General features: G+C 38.4%; 1 protein-coding gene across 4 annotated transcripts in view; it reads right to left on the bottom strand.

The window, feature by feature from the left end:
- Aplp2 (amyloid beta precursor like protein 2) overlaps positions 1–8913 on the bottom strand; it is a 44189-nt gene extending 35276 nt beyond the window's left edge. For 3 of the 4 annotated variants that reach the window (XM_015499046.2, XM_015499047.2, XM_015499048.2), the window contains exons 1-2: positions 2463–2636; positions 1479–1602 (exon numbers count right to left, since the gene is read on the bottom strand). In XM_015499046.2, the coding sequence (XP_015354532.1) occupies positions 1479–1602; positions 2463–2582 (244 nt within the window). In that variant the 5' untranslated portion in view covers positions 2583–2636. Of the gene's footprint in view, positions 1–1478; positions 1603–2462; positions 2637–8908 lie in introns of those variants that run through there. The other variant, XM_015499045.2, reaches the window with a different exon arrangement.
- Positions 8914–16405: the final 7492 nt, after the last annotated feature.

The following is a 16405-nucleotide window of genomic DNA, read 5'->3' as shown; positions in this document are numbered from 1 at the left end:
GGTCCCAGGTTCACTTGGAAGTCTACCTGTACAGTAAAGCTGGCAATTAACAAGAACAAATAGGAAGATTAGAATGCAAAATCTTTAGGGGTAAGGATGCAAAAGAAATAATTTTAAGTACTTTCTATTTATTGTCCACAAATATTCAAAAATAATCTCTTAGCCTGGGGATGTAGCTTAGAGGTCGAGTGCTTGCCCAGAATGCATAAGGCCCTGGGTACAATATTCAGCATGGCAACACACATATACACACACACATTTATGTTTATCATGTTTCACTTTTAGTTGAAAATGTTACAGATGATGAATGAAACCTCATAGGCCGAGATTTCCCAGAGTCAAATGGAAGGAAAGAATATCCTTAAAATGCATCATACAAAAATTTTGACAAGTTTCACACTACTGCAAGATGCTCAGTTTTAAAGTAAATGTTAAAGCATGCACACTGTCCCTCTTTCCCCCTACTGAGTGCTCTTAAAACTAAGTTAATTGCTCAGTATTTTAAATACTGTTCCTTCAAGTGCTGATTCTTCCTATTATTTGCTTGCTGGATGTTAGGCAAAGAAAAATAGCATTCTACTCTGCTGCTGTCTGTAGTTTAAGGAAATGTTTTAAAGAGAGGGAGGGAAATAAATTTAACTGACAGCTCAAAATAGATGTATCTACAGAACTCCTCAGGATGTAACTGTTGATGCCAAATTTATGTTAAGATTATCATGGATCTGGGCTGGGGATATAGCTCAATCGGTGGAGTGCTTGCCTCCCCTGCACAAGGCCCTGGGTTCAATTCCCAGCAAAACACACACACACACACACACACACACACACAATTATCATGAATCATTTAAACCCATTTTTTGTCCCTTTAATCATCTATGACCAAATATGGAATGTGTCAGATGAGGAATGGTTAGGATGACTACTCACTAACACTGTTGCTGAATAATATACTATCACAGCTTTATTTAGTTGGCTCCAAATGCTAATGCCATCAATGGAGTCATAAACACCTCAGTAAGCCCCAAACCCATAAGAATGGTGGGTTCCATAGCATCTGGCCCTGGCACCTGTACTTACCATGAGTCACTTTTCCTTCTCCCGAACACTACCAGAAGTCTAATCTAACAGTACAAATGCAGTTCAAGTAAGGGAGACAAAGACTCTTTTCCTTGGACTACTTTCTACTATCACCACTCTCTACTATCATTGTAAAACACTAATTTCAAACTGTTAATGTGAGGGAAAAGCTGAACTGCTCTTGGGCAGTACTCTTACTCTAGAGACTGAAAACACCTACAATGGAAAAGGCAGTTAGTAATCACTGATAAGTCAACCACCAACATAGGAAAGTGCTGCCTATCCAAAGGACAAATTCCCTCGTAAGTTCATCTTAACAGATGCAGATACTTCACTGTTATGTCTAGAAAAAGTTAAATTTAAAGATGAGGGAGATGTCAAAAGTAACTCAAAACACTTACCAAGACACTTGAAAGGTATAACAATGTGATTCTTGCACTGTTTTTTGTCCCTCCGGCACCAATTGTCAATACTGACAGGCTGGTTTGCTTCCATCACATTTGTGATCTTCAGTTCTGGATAAATCTGTTAAGGAAAAAAACAAACACAAAAACAAAAACATGCACATACAATAAATTGACCTGCAGATGGACATGCACTTTCAAGTTAGGATAAGTATTTAAGTTTACTCAGGCTCTAATCTTATCCTACATAAAGTTTCACTCCACCACCCCTGTGGTTCAAACTAAAGTCACCATATAAAAAAGACATAAACTATTAGTTTTCCTTTGACAGGTTACATTTCTGACTGCTCCCATGCATTCTCTTTTAAAAAGGAATCTGTATTTAAGGACAAACAAAAGCAGCAGGCTTTTATCCCAAAACAAATCCAACTGGATATCAAGTTCCTCTACAGGGCATGAGTAAATCACTGAGTTCATGAAACTCTTTAGGTAAGGCAAGTCTATGGAAGTATCTGTTAAAAATACAGAACAAAATTTCATTCCTGGCCCTATATGTTGGCCTTGGTAAGTTAAAGCATCTCATTTTCTTTGAACGACCTTTTCTCTTTGGACCAAAAGGGAAGCTGACTTCAGATATGAGATGATCAATTACAATACTGGTGACTTTCTATTAGCAAGTAGAAAACAAGCAGACATACACATGATATTTTGCTTTCCATCTTCCCAAGACTGGTAGGTAGACAAAAGTAGCAAGCTCTGCTTCTACAGCACTTGCCAAGTTTCTGGAGTATTCCTTCTGGAAAGGACTGAGACCTCACAGCATACACAGGCAAAGCCTTTGAGAGACCTCAGTCATACCAGACATTTAGAAGCAAAAGGCCTGGGCTCCAGTTATTGGCATCATATCTATTTCCAAGGTAAACAAATTCAATCCTGACCCCAGGGGTGGGGTAAGTTTTAACTGCCTGGCAACAATCTTACCTCCTGACAGTACTGAAGAACTTCTTCTTTTGTTCCAAAGCAGCTCTTGGTGCCTGTTGGGTCAGGTTCCCATTTCCCAGTCTGGATGTTCACATGCATATTTAACTTCCCACAGAACATTGCAATTTGTGGCTCTGCAACAGCAAATCCTGTTCCAGCATTGGCTGCAAGAGCCTACCAAAGAGTGGGGTGGGGGGAAAGTCCAGGTTTACTCCAAAGAGGGTGGCAGCACAGTCATTCAGTGGTTTGTGACAAAACTGATCTTTTGATAAACTTTGTTATTTACTATTTTTATCTTCATATACAAACCCTTTCCACAGGAGGAGATCCAGAATTTTAAAATGACCTCTGGACATCTTTGGCTAAAGAGAAAGGTCAATTAGAAATCCAGACCCCAGTTTCAACCTGGGATACTTGTAACCTAAGAAACCTGACTGTACCTGCCCTACTACAAGCAAATCTATTCACTTCTTCAATATAATAAGTCACAAAATAGAGAATGGCTCAAGTTCCAGTGATTTTACTTAATTCACACATACAACAATAAAAATTTTATTGAGCAATTATTTTGAAGGCAATGTGCTTAATGCTTAGCACACAAGGATAAACAAGAAGTCATGGCCCCACTCTCTGTTTCTGATGTAATACACGAAGTCAAAATTCACACAAAAATGTGTGATTACATTCCCAGTTCTAAGAAGGAAAAGAGAAGAGTGCTCAGAAAATATACAAAAAGGTCATCTCAATGGCAGAGTGCTAGCCTAGCATGTGTGAGGCACTGGGTTTGATCCTTAGCACTACATAAAAATAAATACAGGCATTCTGTCCATCTACAACTACAAAAAAAATTTAAAAAAATAATAATAAAAAGGTATCTGACCCAATCTTCAATAGAAAGATGATCAAAGAATCTTCCTGGAAAAAAAAAGTGAGGCTTGAGCAGAGCTTTGAGCATCTCCCATGGAGAAAATGTAGACCATGAGGTAGAGAAAAGGTAGAGTGGAATGCAGAAATAGTTCTAGACAATCTGTAGATGGAAAAAATTTCAGTCTTTTAAAAAAAATTTTTTTAGTTACAGATGAACATGATACCCTTATTTAATTTATTTATTTTTATATGGTGCTGAGGATAAGACCCAGTGCCTCAAATGTGCTAGACAAGCACTCTACCACTGAGGTACAACCCCAGCCCAAGAATTTGTCTACTTCACTAGAAGTGTTGAGAGATTTTAAGGACAAAGTTACTACTTTCAATATGTAACTCTGTTGCTTTTCCTGGTTGCAATATGAAGAATGATTAAAAGGAAAGCAGAGTGTAAACAAAGAAATTTCCTCAGAAAGTCAGAGGTGCACAGTACAAAAGGATGATGGTAGCTTGGGCTAAAGTAAGCACAGAGATTCTAGAGGACAAAAGGAAAATAAGTAAGTCCTGAAGATAGATTAAATATGGAGGAAGAGGAAGATGTAAAATTTGGCTTGTGTCACTATTTAGATCTCCATCATCCCGTAAAAGGCCTATGTATTGAAAATTTAGTGACCAGCCTGTAGTGTTACTGCAAAGTGGTGGAACCTTTAGGAGGTGGGGCCTAGTGGGAGGAAGCTAGGTCACTGGGGGCATGCCTTTAAAAAGACACTGGGATCCCTGCCACTATGAGGTGAACAATTTCTTCTGCCATGCAGTCCTACCATAATGTTCTGCCATGCCACAGGCCCAAAAGAACAGGGCCCAACTAACCATATTCTGAAACCTCTAAAATGAGCCAAAATAATCCTTTCCTCTTTTTAGTTTGCTTATCTCAGATATCTTATTACAGTGATGCAAAACCAAGTACCATAGTCTGCATTACTCAATATGTGGTGGCATCATTTATGGAAACAATACCAAAAGGGAATTCCTGAGCTGGGAAAAATTTGTGTCTACTGCTCAAGTTACTTGGGAAGTTGAGGCAGAAGGACTGCACAAGCCCAGGAGTTTGAGGCCAGCTTGGGCAACACAGAAAGACCTATCTTAGCTGAGTTGACCCAAGCTACCATTCTCCTTCTTTGGACTGTGCACCTCTGACTTCCTGAGGCATTTCCCTGCTTACATTCTTATTTCCTTCTAGTCCATTCTTCATTACATGTCTGTAGATTCCAGCAACTAAAGAGGATGAGGCAGAAGAGTCACAAGATCAAGCCCAGCCTTGGCAACTTAACAAGACCTATTTCAAAGGAATTAAAAAAAAAAAAAAAAAAGGCTGGGGATGTAGCTCATTGGTAGAGAGGCCTTGGGTTAAATCACTAACACTGCAGGCAGGCAGGCAGGCAGGCAGGCAGGAAGATCAACTCTTTTAAAACAAAAGGGATTCCATGAACTATTTTTATCCAACAATAATCAAATATTCCATAAAGTCTTTGGTCAGTAGCCTCTTGTTTTGTGACCAGATATTAACTATTAGTAATCTCAGAAATTACAGACAGGAAATACCATTTAGGAATTATGGTGGTAAGCCTCCTGCAAAGAAACAAGCACAGGAGTGCATCTATTATTACAGCTGTCCACCTTTATCTGCAGGGATGTGTTCTACTAGCAGATGAATAATATTCTTTGTATGCATACACACACACCTATGATAAAGTTTAATTTATAAATTAGGTATAGTACGAAATAAGCAACAATTGCTAATAAAATAGAACAGAGCTTATTAAAATCAACCTCCTTTCCACTCAGGAGAAGGAAACACAAATATCTGTTGAAAAAGCTAATTTGGAATTAAAATGTTGTCAAGATCTATCAAGGTTGGAAAACACTGCAATTAAATCCAACAATTAGCACCCTTATTAATTAAACTGATTGTAGTCCTGCTGTGATCAACAATCATTTATTAAAAGAGAAGACCCTAGGTTCTATGCCTTCAGTAAAACTGCATATGAAGCTTACAGACTGATGTGAATTCCTGCTTCCTTGAAAGAAGGGAAAAAAATTAAAGCTATCTAAAGAAAGTAACACATACTTAATTATAGGGAATACTATAAATTCAAACAATGTGTTTAAGGTAAACAAATCATTAAAAGGTACAGAGGATGCACAAGACAAATGTGTTTAATTCTTAAAATGAAGTTCAAGATGTGAACCAAAAGGAAGGGCTTCTTTTGGGCTTAGAGTGTAGCTCAGTCGTACAGAGCTTGCTTAGCATGAGGGAGGCCCTGCATCTCACCCCCAAAAGAATGACAAAAAGGAGAGAAGGCTCTTCTTTTGTGATCCATAACTAAGAACTGTGGCTAGAAACCTGGATTATGATACAGAAGAATATGGGTACATACAGGGATAAAGGCAAAACCAGTACTCTTCCTAAGTTCTTTATTTCCCTACTTGAAATGCCCAGATAGAAATAAATGAAGAAAATCTAAAACATGACAAACGTTATATGAGAAAGTCAAACGAAAGGTCAGAGGGATATGTTTCCTGAATTTACTACAAATAAACTAGCAAAAGATTCTAAGCAGTGTTTCCTAAATTCTCTCTATGGCTTTGTATACTTTCAACATTAAACAACACAGCTACTGAATAGGATTTGTGGTAGAGTAACAGAGGATCAGGTATGGTGGCACATACCTGTAATCCCATCAGCTCAGGAGGCTGAGGCAGGAGGATTCTGAGTTCAAAGCCAGCTCAGCAAAAGCAAGGCGCTAAGCAACTCTGTGAGACCCTGTCTCTAAATAAAATACAAAATGGGGCTGGAGATGTTGCTCAGTGGTTGAGTGGCTGAGTCTAATCCCCAGTCAATCCCCAAAAATAATAGAGGGGAATGCAGAGAACATTTATACCTTAAATTCTAAAACTGATACAGGTAAGAAACAAGTGTCAATTTGTTATATGAGCTCACCCAAGCCACAGTACTGAAGTGGTCAAATTTAGTGCAGGCAACCATTCATCAGCACCAAAGATTATGTTCCACATGTTACTCATTATGGTTGTTGGCTATAAGACCACAAGAGTTCCAACAGTATAAATGTTCAGTTTATGAGTCAACCACGGAGGTCAATACATCAGTAGTAAGTGCATTTGATCTCTGCACTGAAATGGTCAGCATTATCATCTCTAAAGAGAATCTAAAATACCAGAGGTTAAAGCAACAGGAAGAAGAGATAAGCAGCAACAGATCCTCACATCAGTTACCACCAAGAAAAAGGAGAGTAACTGGAATCAATCCAGACAGCTAATAAGCTATAGTGATTCACTTCTGAGTTCAGAAAGATTAATCCTTGTGGTTATGAGAGACTCTCAAGAAGGTATCATCTGAAATATAAAAAGCCTCTGCGGACCATGTCTAGGAATCAACTAATCAAACACACCCCATCCTTACCTAGTGTATGATAGGGTAACTTTTTCTATAACATTTAGACTCCTTTGAAAATGCTCTTATTTAATGTGCTTTCCATTTTCTTAGGCACAGACTGTGCCTTGATCCATTACATCAACATATAAATCAATCTGTTTCCTAATCTAACATGTTACAAATGGGATTTCGCTGCCAAGTCAGCATTTCTGAGCTCCTGTGAACCTGGAATCCTCCATGAAAGAAAATTAATGCCCCATGTGTTGGCACTTAAGCCAGTCTTTGTGATCTATGCACATTGCAGCACTTTTAAGGCTTTGAAAACAAATTGCATCAATTGCTTTCCTAGCCAGTGCTTCCACTTTACTTAATAATTCATTCTTAATAAGAAATTCCATTTTATTAATTTAGCTTGGGGAAAAGAGTTTAGCTATCCAAGGACAAAATTCAACTTGGTAAAAACTGCTTCTAGTAACTTGGTTGAAACCCTGAAATAACTTTAAGCAATAAGTATGTAAATATGATAAATCTGAATCTGAACCTATGATAAATCAGGTCCTTTAATCACCGCTTCAAAAGACACTGCTACTGGGGCCACCTAATCCCTACTTCTCCCTTTATACATACACTCAGGACCTCACTAGCCCTCCCACCCAAAAGCCAGCATACAGGCTGAGTTATTTCTACCCTCACTAAAGCTACTGCCCCAGAATAAAATCAGCTACAGGGTTTGTGAAAATGCAAACTACTGTAAAGAGAACATATTCCAAAGAGCAGGGTTCTATCCTACTACTTAGGGTAGAACCATGTTTTCCTGGATGGGAAGGCACTGATTTACAGACATGCTCCACCCTCTGAAGGCAAGTCAACACAGTTCCAGTTCTAATAAACACTAATGAAAAAGGCCTTCACGGGCCTAGGTACCACTTGAGGTTCATGACTGAAAAAGATGCAACATTCCTACACAAAGGCCTTTCTTTTTTTGTTAAAGAAAAAGTCAGTAAAGAGCAATCTATTAAAAGATTTGAAGAACCTATATACTACTTTCATTCCTGTTTAATCAAGTGCTGAAAGACACTTCATGATTCATAAACTACAATGGCTTAATCTGTGCCCACAAACCATCAACAAAGATTTACTTAACTGTATAAAGTGAAATAAATCCTGTTTTTAGCATACTTTAAAAGTATTTTCCCCAAAGTATTTCTTTTTTAAAAATTTAAATTTGTTATATATGACAGCAGAATGCATTACAATTCATATTACACATATAAAGTACAATTTTTCATATCTCTGGTGGAGTCACACCATTCGTGTCTTCATACATGTTTAGGGTAATGATGTCCACTCATTCCACCGTCTTTCCTACCCCCATACCCTCTCCCTTCCCTTCCCTCCCTCCCCAAGGTATTTCTAAATTACAAAAGGAAATGCAATTACTTTAGAGTACAGGCACCCATCAGAACACCAATGTTGCCAGGCACAATAGTACATTCCTGTAATCCCAGATACTTGGGGAATTGAGGCAAGAGGATCACAAGCTAGAAGCCAGCCTCAGCAACTTAAAGAGACCCTGTGTCACAAAAAGGGCTGGGGATGTAGCTAAGTGGTAAAGCACCTCTGGTTCAAACCCCCAAGACCACACACACACACACACACACACACACACACACACAGGTTAACTGTACCAGCAATAAAACATTCAAGAATACTGATCAAGGGTTGAGGACATAGCTCAATGGTAAAGTGCTTGCCTAGCATGCATAAGGACCTGGGTTACATCTCCAGGTTCAAAACAAAACCAAAACATAAAACAACAACAACTGATGAGAAAACACTGAGGTTGCAAGTAGAGAAAAGACTAAGCAGAAATGACAAGTAAATGCAGTGTGGGAGCCTGGACAGGAACCTGGAATAGGAAAAGGACTTAAGTGGGGAAACTGAAGCAATTATTTGTATAAGCTGTACCAATGGCCAATGTAACTCTCCTAATTTTTTCTTTGTGGGGCGGGGGGGAGTGTTGGGGGATACCAGGGATTGAACTCAGAGGTACTCGGCCACTGAGCCACATCCTCAGCCCTATTTTGTATTTTATTTAGCGACAGGGTCTCACTGAGTTGGTTAGCACCTCGCTGTTGCTGAGACTGACTTTGAACTTGTGATCCTCCTGTCTCAGCCTCCAGATCTGCTGGGATTACAGGCGCAGCGCCACCACACCTGGCTGTTTTTTTTGTTTGTTTGTTTGTTTAAATAATTGCTCTGAATTATTTAAGATGTTAGCATTAATGAAAGGCACAAGGAACTCAGTAGTATCTTTGCCATTTTTATTTAAAAGTCTAAAATTAGTTCAAAATAAAATGTCTGGTAGGGACTGATAAAAAATAAAAATAAAAATGTGTTCTTTTTTTTTTAAAGAGAGAGAGTCTAGAGAGAGAGAGAGAGAGAGAATTTTTAATATTTATTTTTTAGTTTTCGGCGGACACAACATCTTTGTTTGTATGTGGTGCTGAGGATGGAACCCGGGCCGCACGCATGCCGGGCAAGCGTGCTACCACTTGAGCCACATCCCCGGCCCTAGAACACATTTTTAGATTAGGCAACTAATAAGCGCAACCAAAGCAGGTTCAATACCTGAAAAGCATGTTGTTTATTCCAAACACACAGGCACATATCCTAATACATATAATTAAATTTTGTTTTAGAGGTCTATTACAATTCTGATCCAGGGCTTAACATAAAAAAATTTCACCTTGGTTGCTATAAAAAGAGTGACTACAAACTTTAGAGTATCTTCAGCAGCAAAAAATGGAAACTTTTTAAGTGGGAGGAACCCAGGCTTTCAAGTCAGGCCTGGTGATATATGCCTGTAAACCCATCTACTATGGAAGCTGAGGCAGGATTCCAAAGTTCAAGGTCAACATGCAACTTAGTGACATCCTATCTCAAAAGAAAATGAAAGGGATAGGGAATAGAGCTTGCCTAGCATGTGCGAGGCCCTGGGTTCAACCAAAAAGTAAATAAATAAATAAATAAATTCCAGGCTTCAAACATTTCAATCCACTATCTGACAGAATAGCGTCTTGTTAAGCATGTTCAAGTTTAGGCAACAAAAGGAGTTTGAGCCAGGCATGGTGGCATACACCTCTAAATCTCAGCAACCCAGGAAGCTGAGGCAGGAGGATCACAAGTTCAAGGCCAGGCTGAGCAACTGATATGTGTCTCAAAAAATAAAAAGGGGTGGGAATGTGGTTCAGCGGTTAAGCACCTCTGGGTTGAACACCAGTACCAAAAAAAAAAGGATAGTTTACATTATACCAACTGAAAATGCTTGGCCTATTTTTTCCATTTGAACTTAATTCTAATTAGAAATTGGTAAATTAAGTGTATAGGAAAAACTCCAAGTATTAAAGGCCATTATTCTTATACAGATGTATACCAGCTGTTGGGCATTATTTCGGAGGTAGTAATTTATACAAATAACCCTGCTTTCATTAGAGCTTTAAATATTGAAGCATAAATGAGGTTTCATTTCCAAGATTGAAAATGGCTTAGCCTGTCTCCAAGGCTTTTTATAGGAACACTGTAATTTGTCCATCTGGATTTCACTGGTAAAGATCCAAGAACCATGATTTAATACAGGTCTGCTTTTCACTGTGTGTGAGATGAGAGTCAAAAGTCTTTTATAAATAACTTTTAAATATAACTTTTATAAAGTTAATAAAAGTAGACAATAAAATATTTTTATTTAAAAAAAGGATGCAGAACAGTGTTTACTCATATTCTCACGAATGAATTTTTCACTAGTTCCTGTGTTTCTTCCCAAATGTCATTATAAAAAAGGAAGTCTCAGAAACTGATTTCCAGGGGTATAGTCTCCAGGGATTACCTTGGGCTGCCAGTAGTTTTTTTGTTTTTTTCATTGCACTTTGTGCCTCAGAGGAAGTGCATGAGGGGTTAGCTAAGCACATGGCTTTAAGATACAAACCATGACTGAGTTTCAGCTTCATCACTGACTAGCTATGCCACCTATGGCAATCACCTAATCTCTCTAAGCCTGTTCCTTCTACTAAAATGATGATGAAGTGTTTCAAATAGTGCTTGTCACACAGAAGGAACTTTTCAAGCATTGGTGGCCATAATAATGGGCTTTAGATTTCTTCATTTGTAAAATAGGGCTACTAACATACCTATTCCTCTCAGGCCTATTTGTGGAGATTAAATTAAGATAATGCACAGAAGCACTAAACACAATGCGTGCTACAGAGCCAGCATCATTGAACTGGCTCCTGAAGATTTAATTCTCTTGGCCGCAATTACACAGAATGGGGCTTAAATTACAGGCACTCAAGTGAAGAGCACATGAAGCCTCCATGTGACTATACATCTCCAAAATCCATGATGACAAGAAATGGGTTTAAAAGACTAGACATTCCTTCTTTACCTATTAAATCTAGACATGCATAAGGTATGAGAATCCGTCACCAAATGTTTACATGAACATTTAACGTGGCCCTACCATTTAAAAGAAAAGCACTAGGAGCTGCTGATTTTCTGACTGGCCCACCTTCCTGCTGGCTGGTAACTGCAGTCAAATGAATACGTAGTCACTACTGAGACACTTCTGTGATAAAGAAGCTCTATGTAAATTATTTCTCTAAATTTATTTTCTTGAAGGATATTTCCTCTACATACTAGCTAAACAACCTCACGGAAGTTACTGAATTGCTCTTCACTTTAGTGTTTACTTTTGTGCAACACAAATATGGTGCTACCCAAATTTTCGTTTATTTCAATCAGTGAGACAATTACAATATTAACTTTGGACTTTGGTTCATCCAACAACAAACAACAGTTTACTTTCCTAAAACTTCTAATGCATGAGAAACATATCTTGCAAATAAAGACTTCTTCCTCACTGAACTACATTTCACTATGATTATGTAGCAAAGCTGTCATTTGTCATTCTTTGCAAGGCATGCTAACTGCAGAGATCAGGTTCTCAGGAGATTTTAGTATAAGATGATCTAAATGGTGTGATGTAGGCTTAATCTTTGTACTTACTGGCCACCTAGTAAGTGGGTGTACGTGCTGGCCAGGCATGGTGGCGCACATCTGTAATTCCAGCAGCCAAAGAGGCTGAGACAGGAGAATTGCAAATTCAAAGCCAGACACAGCAAAAGCAAGGCACCAGGCAACACAGGGAGACCCTGTCTCTAAATAAAAATACAAAATAGGGCTGGGGATGTGGCTTGCTGGTCGAGTGCCCAAGTTCAATCCCCGGTACCTGCCCTCCCCCGAGTCATTTGCATGTGCAGGACTGGGGAGAATGTACAAAGATGAATTGGCCTAAACCTTAAAAGGGTGAAATGATTTCAAGTAACGCAGGACTACCAATTAAATACTAACAATAAAATATGTTCATTCTAAATCATTCTTATTGCTTCATAGATGACAAACATTTTTATGATGGAGGGTTTTCTACAGAATATTAAGCACAAACCTGGTAATATTCTCAAATTATAAGCACTCTGCTACCTGGTCTGATGTTGTATGATTTTTAGACAAGGTCTAAGTTGCCCAGGCTGGCCTAAAAGTTATGAACCTCTTGCCTCAGCCTCTTGAGTAGCTGGGATCACAAGCATTCACCACTGCACCTGGCTCTATATTAAAAATGTTTTTAATAATTTTTTTAAAAAATGTTTTTCATAAAATGATGGCAATCATAAATAAGCAGTCTGGTTTTTAAAAAAATATTTTATAACATTTAGCATTTGGCAATAACATCCTTCTCTACCTAAAACTTTATTCTATGAAAACCAAATATTGGAAACCACAAACAGCTCTTAATTTCTAAGGTTCTGTGATGCAGAAAGGCAAGGAATTCTTAAATGAATAACCTGTAGTTTTGTCTGTAACTAGAAAAGATGAAAATCTGTCAACATAATTTGCACAAGGCACAGAGGGAGGAAACTGACAATCTAAAATACAAATGGCAATTTCTATATAGTTATCCTGCTAAACATTTTAGTAGGTGCAAGCAATACTCAGATACTGACCTCAAGGAAATAAAAACAAATCATTTTAACTAATGTCCATTAAAACTGTGAAAATAACAAAAATATGAAAGTACTCTACCCTCTCCAAGTTCAAAGCAAGTCAAAAGACATCTTTCCTGTGATTTATGTAGCATTTAAATTTAAAAGTAAGTAGACTGCATTATCAGCTCACACCAGATCTGCTTGCAGACAATAATTCTTCCTGTCTTGGACCCATGCCCATGTGCATTATTGTAATTATCAGCAACTTTAAAAAATAAAGTAATAAGGCTAGTGTATGCTGCAAGTCAGTATGTTTACTGCTTACTGCATTAGCCATTAATTAGTCTTGCTGGGTTAAAGCCATCTAATTACTAAATAAATGCATAAAGAACAGAAGGAAAAGCTGCATTCAAATAAAAAGAATGAATAAGGATATAAACATGTATGAACATAGGTAAACACACCTCACACAGTGGCAAGTACAACAGTACTTTTGTTCAGTTTGTCAGGTGGCCACCAGTGAGATGAGCCAGTTCTTGCCTTCCAGGATCCAGTCTCCACCTTAGTACTCTGAATCACCACAAGTCAGAACCCATTCCTCTTCCATTCCATAGGATTCTAAGTCCTTATGCTGAGCGCGGTGGTGCACTCCTATAATTCCAGTGATGAGGGAGGATTAGGCAGAGGATGGCAAGTTTGAGGCCAGCCTCAGCAATGCAATTTATCAAGAACCTGTCTCAAAATGTAGTTCAGTGGTAGGGCACTCCTGAGTTTGATACCCCGTACAAAAAAAAAAAAGGTTGTTAGCATGGCTTGCAAAGGACACTGGCACAGCCCCTGCCTTGCTCTATCACCCCACTCACTTCAATAGCACCCTTAATACTGCAACCACACCAGGGTGACTCATCTTCAGGCCCTATACTACAAATTTTCCCTAAGCACGTGTATTCTCACTTTTCAGTACTCAGCTCAAGCACATATCATTTGAGAGGTTTTCTGATGACTCTATCTTAAGGCCCATTTGGTTTATTTCCTCAATTAACTGGAAACTACCTTGCTCACTGACTTGTAGTATCCATTGCCCACCATTAGAATGCAAGTTCCTGGGCTGGGGTTATAGCTCAGTGGCAGAGCGCTTGCCTACCATTAGTGAAACACTGGGTTCAATCCTCAGCACCACATAAAAATTAAATAATAAAGGTATTGTGTTCATCTACAACTTTATTTTTTAAAAGAACACAAGTTCCTATTTTTCTAACCTCTGTATCCAGCAATAGCATCTAGAATATAATACACAGTCATTTATAATCAAGTAATTGACTGTTACACTCTAAAACCTTGGGATTTAGTTAAAGAAATATTGAACAACAGTGATTTCTAAATCATCAACACTGTACTAATCTGCACACTGATCTACAAAGAATAACAAAACAAACTTACACAGGATGGAAATTTTGTTTTTAAAATTTTAATCTTTGCCAATTGACTCCAGAAAGCCACTTATATAATACAAGACCCGAACAATGTACTAGAAGAACAGCCCTCCAATCCAATATGAGCACACTCCTCAGAGGAGTTACTTCCATAGCTTCAAGGCCTCCCCTGTCTGTTTAGCTCCACATTTCTGAACATGTATTTTTGTACCATTTCAGTCCAGAAATTATCTATCAACCTGCTATTAAGAAGGTTTCAACTCTTTAACTATTACACCTTAAACTCATCCATTCACTTGTTTGTTGGTCAAATCCATACTCCTTATTTCCCTTATTCTAACATAAACACATAATGCAATTAGAATTCCTTTCTTAGCATCTATTTCCTTAACAATTTCAAGGAGAATTACTAATCAGTACATGTTGTTGATATCTCATGTACTGATTACTTATTCTCCCCTGAAATTGTTGAAACACACTCACACACCATGAACTCCTTACACTACAGTCAGATGTACTAGGTGATCTACTGGACAGACAGACACACACACACACACACACACACACACACACACACACAAGTACCGGGGATGCAATTCTGGGCTTAGTGATTGCTAGGAGAGTGCTCTATCACTGAGCTACATTCTCAGCTCATGGCTTCACTACATGAAGACAATCCTCCTCCAGGCCTTCAGATCCCTGATTCATCTAGACCCATTATTCTTGTGTGTGTGTGTGTGTGTGTGTGTGTGTGTGTGTGTGTGTGAGAGAGAGAGAGAGAGAGAGAGAGAGAGAATTTTTTAATATTTATTTTTTAGTTTTCGGCAGACACAACATCTTTGTATGTGGTGCTGAGGATCGAACCCGGGCCGCACGCATGCCAGGCGAACGCACTACTGCTTGAGCCACATCCCCAGCCCCTAGACCTATTATTCTTGATCTTGATGTCATCTGTCCTGAAAATTCCTTACAATTTTCTCTGGCTTCCTGACTGTTTTTAATCTTTCTTGACTTACTTCCAGTTTTAGTGGCACTGCTGTTGATAAATCTAAAGTCAGTCTGATTCCTAATCTTTTGTGCAGTCCTGTTTTATTCCTCCTTCTCTTCCCAATCTCTGGTATTCTGAAATGACAAATGTGCTATGGTGTGATCTTTGTGTCATTCACTGACCTGAGCTCTCAATGAGCCAAGTCAACCTCAACATATTCAGCCCTATTGATTCCACCCCTTTCCTCAAATTTTTATTTAGTTGCACCTTGGACCTCCTGGATTGTTCTATCCTTCTTATCTTTTTCTTCCTAGTTTCATTTTGTTTGACCCTTTGACTGGATGACTTCTATTAAATAATAGTAGTCATCATTATTTTATTCTCTTTATTTTGGAGACAAGGTCTTGCTAAGTTGCCCAAAATGACCTTAAACTTGCACTTTTCCTGCCTTGGCCTTGAGAATACCTGGGGGTTTATAGACCTGAACTACCATGCATGGCTCTATTGAATTTGGCATATTCTAGGCCAAGGGTGTAGAGCTCAGTGGTAGAGAACAGGCCCTGTTAATACTTGATACCATAAAAATCAGACTACCATAGGGATATTTTAATGAAAATCCATTTATCCAGTAGAGACTGGCACTCAATGATTCACAACAGACTTCTATGTCCATACTCTACGATGGGTTCACCTTTCACACACTACATGTTGTATACACATAAAACAACAATGGCTCTGCTTGGCTAGGAGCTGATCAGGTTTGATTCTGTGCTTTGTATTTTACCTTTTTTTTTTTTTTTTTTTAAGTTATAGGTGGACACACTACCTTTATTTTCTATTAATGTGGTGCTGAGGATCGAACCCAGTGCCTCACACATGCCAGGCAAGTGTTCTACCTCTGAGCCACAATCCCAGCCCTGTATTTAATCTTTTAAGAGCAATTCTTAAAATAAATAAATAAATAAATGAAAATTAATCTGATTTTAATCTGTCCTGTATATTATTTCTATTGTTTAAAAATAACACTAGCCAGCATCGTTTCAATGACTTGTATTAATTCACAAGATTAATCTTCCAAAGCAATAGTCCAGAAGGACATTTAGTAATATTGATCCTGAGGAAGCTAACAAAGCCTCAAATAATCATTTTTCTAGCAGCTGCTATGA

This window comes from Marmota marmota, unplaced genomic scaffold, assembly GCF_001458135.2.
Source record: "Marmota marmota marmota unplaced genomic scaffold, marMar, whole genome shotgun sequence".
NCBI classification, from domain to species: domain Eukaryota; kingdom Metazoa; phylum Chordata; class Mammalia; order Rodentia; family Sciuridae; genus Marmota; species Marmota marmota.
The sequence above is the reverse complement of the archived record's forward strand: the minus strand, read 5'-3'. Positions and strand labels throughout refer to the sequence as shown.